The sequence below is a fragment of the Eimeria tenella genome, genomic scaffold, assembly GCF_000499545.2.
Source record: "Eimeria tenella Houghton genomic scaffold, Eth_scaff3545, whole genome shotgun sequence".
NCBI classification, from domain to species: domain Eukaryota; phylum Apicomplexa; class Conoidasida; order Eucoccidiorida; family Eimeriidae; genus Eimeria; species Eimeria tenella.
The window spans coordinates 1-1,355 of NW_013544492.1; the positions used below are offsets into that span (position 1 = coordinate 1).

Genomic DNA, 1,355 nt, shown 5'->3' on the forward strand with positions numbered 1-1,355 from the left:
CAGAGCTCACTAAAAGCAAAAATCTGCGCCGCTGCTGCTGTAGTTGCTGCTGCTGCTCCTTATTTAGTTCCTTTTTGCTGCTCCGACTGCTGCTGCTCGCGGTGGTCCTTCTGGTCAAGTATTGCTGCAGGGCTGCATGCAGCAACGAAACCTTGAAGCCGCGCGAAGGCGGGTGTCTTCTGCTGCAATTATTATTAGTTCTGCTGCAGCAACAACAAGAACAGCGGCAGCAACAGCAGCAGCAGCAACAGCAGCAGCAATTGCTGCAGCAGCAGCAGGGAGGCCTCGCTGCAGAACACGCAGGGCACTAGGGGCTGCCAAGAACAACAGCTTCGATGGTGGCTGCAGCTGCTGCTTGGCAGTTGGTGGTACGAGGTGGCATTTCCCCCGCAACTCGTGCTGCTGCTGCTGCTGCTGCTGGTTGTGGTCCCACGCTTACACTTTGCTGCCTGCAGCCGACGCAGCAGCCCTCGTGCCGCCACTACAGCAGCAGCCTTGGCAGCAGGGAGGGCCCGCTGGGGCAGGCGGCAGCAACACACCGAGCAGCAGCAGAAGACCCAGCAGCAGCAAACCCAGCAGCAGCAGCAGCAGCAGCAGCGCGTCTGCCTTCGGCGCAGCTGGTGGGCCTTGACTTCCTGCCATCTGCAATCCCCCAGCTGCCAGCGCAGCTGCTTGCTGCTGCAGCAAGACGTTTGCTGTTGCAGGGCATTGAAGACTCGGAAGCCTGGCAGCTGCTGGGGGCGAGAGCAGCAGAGACGGCGCAGCAGCTCTCGCTGCAGCACTGTGCTGCAGTCCTCAAGTGTACGTGCACGCTGCTGCTGCTGCTGCTGCAGCTGGCCTGGCTGCAGGGCCTCGAGGCAAAGTAAATGAGACACGGAAGCAAACCAATTGCTGTTACTGCTGCTGCTGCTGCTTCTTAGGTTTTGCTGCTAGGCGCTACCGGGACTTCTGCTGCTTCAATGCAGTAACGAGCCGACTAACGGATATTGTGCGTCATCATTTGCTGCTGCTGCTGCTGCTATTGCTCCTGCTGCTGCTGCTCTGTGCCTGGGTTTTTCCTTTGGCGCTGCCGCTGCTTCTCGGTGTCTTTTTGAGCTATGCTGCTGCTGCTCCTGCATACGCTCCTTTGTGCTCATTCTGTGGAGTGCTGCTGCTGCGCTTTCTCCCTGCCTATCCTGACCTGCATTCCTGCTGCTGCTGCTGCTGCTGCTGCTGCAGGTTGCCGCTGAGGGCGTGGCGGCGCTGGGCACGGAGGAGGCGGTCTCGATCTTGTGCGCATTTGCTGCGCTGCAGTTTGTGGACAGGTGAGGGCCAAAAGATAGCAACAGCAGCAGCAGCAGCAGCAGCACGGGGCG

At 59.8% G+C, this 1,355-nt stretch overlaps 1 protein-coding gene across 1 annotated transcript; it reads left to right on the forward strand.

Annotated features, from left to right (window-relative positions):
- Nucleotides 1–335: 335 nt before the first annotated feature.
- ETH_00035955 (uncharacterized protein) lies at nucleotides 336–1,308 on the forward strand (the record flags this gene model as incomplete). Its single annotated transcript, XM_013379557.1, has 3 exons — nucleotides 336–801; nucleotides 921–988; nucleotides 1,219–1,308. The coding sequence occupies 3 exons, from the start codon at nucleotides 336–338 to the stop codon at nucleotides 1,306–1,308; spliced, it is 624 nt and encodes a 207-aa protein (XP_013235011.1).
- Nucleotides 1,309–1,355: the final 47 nt, after the last annotated feature.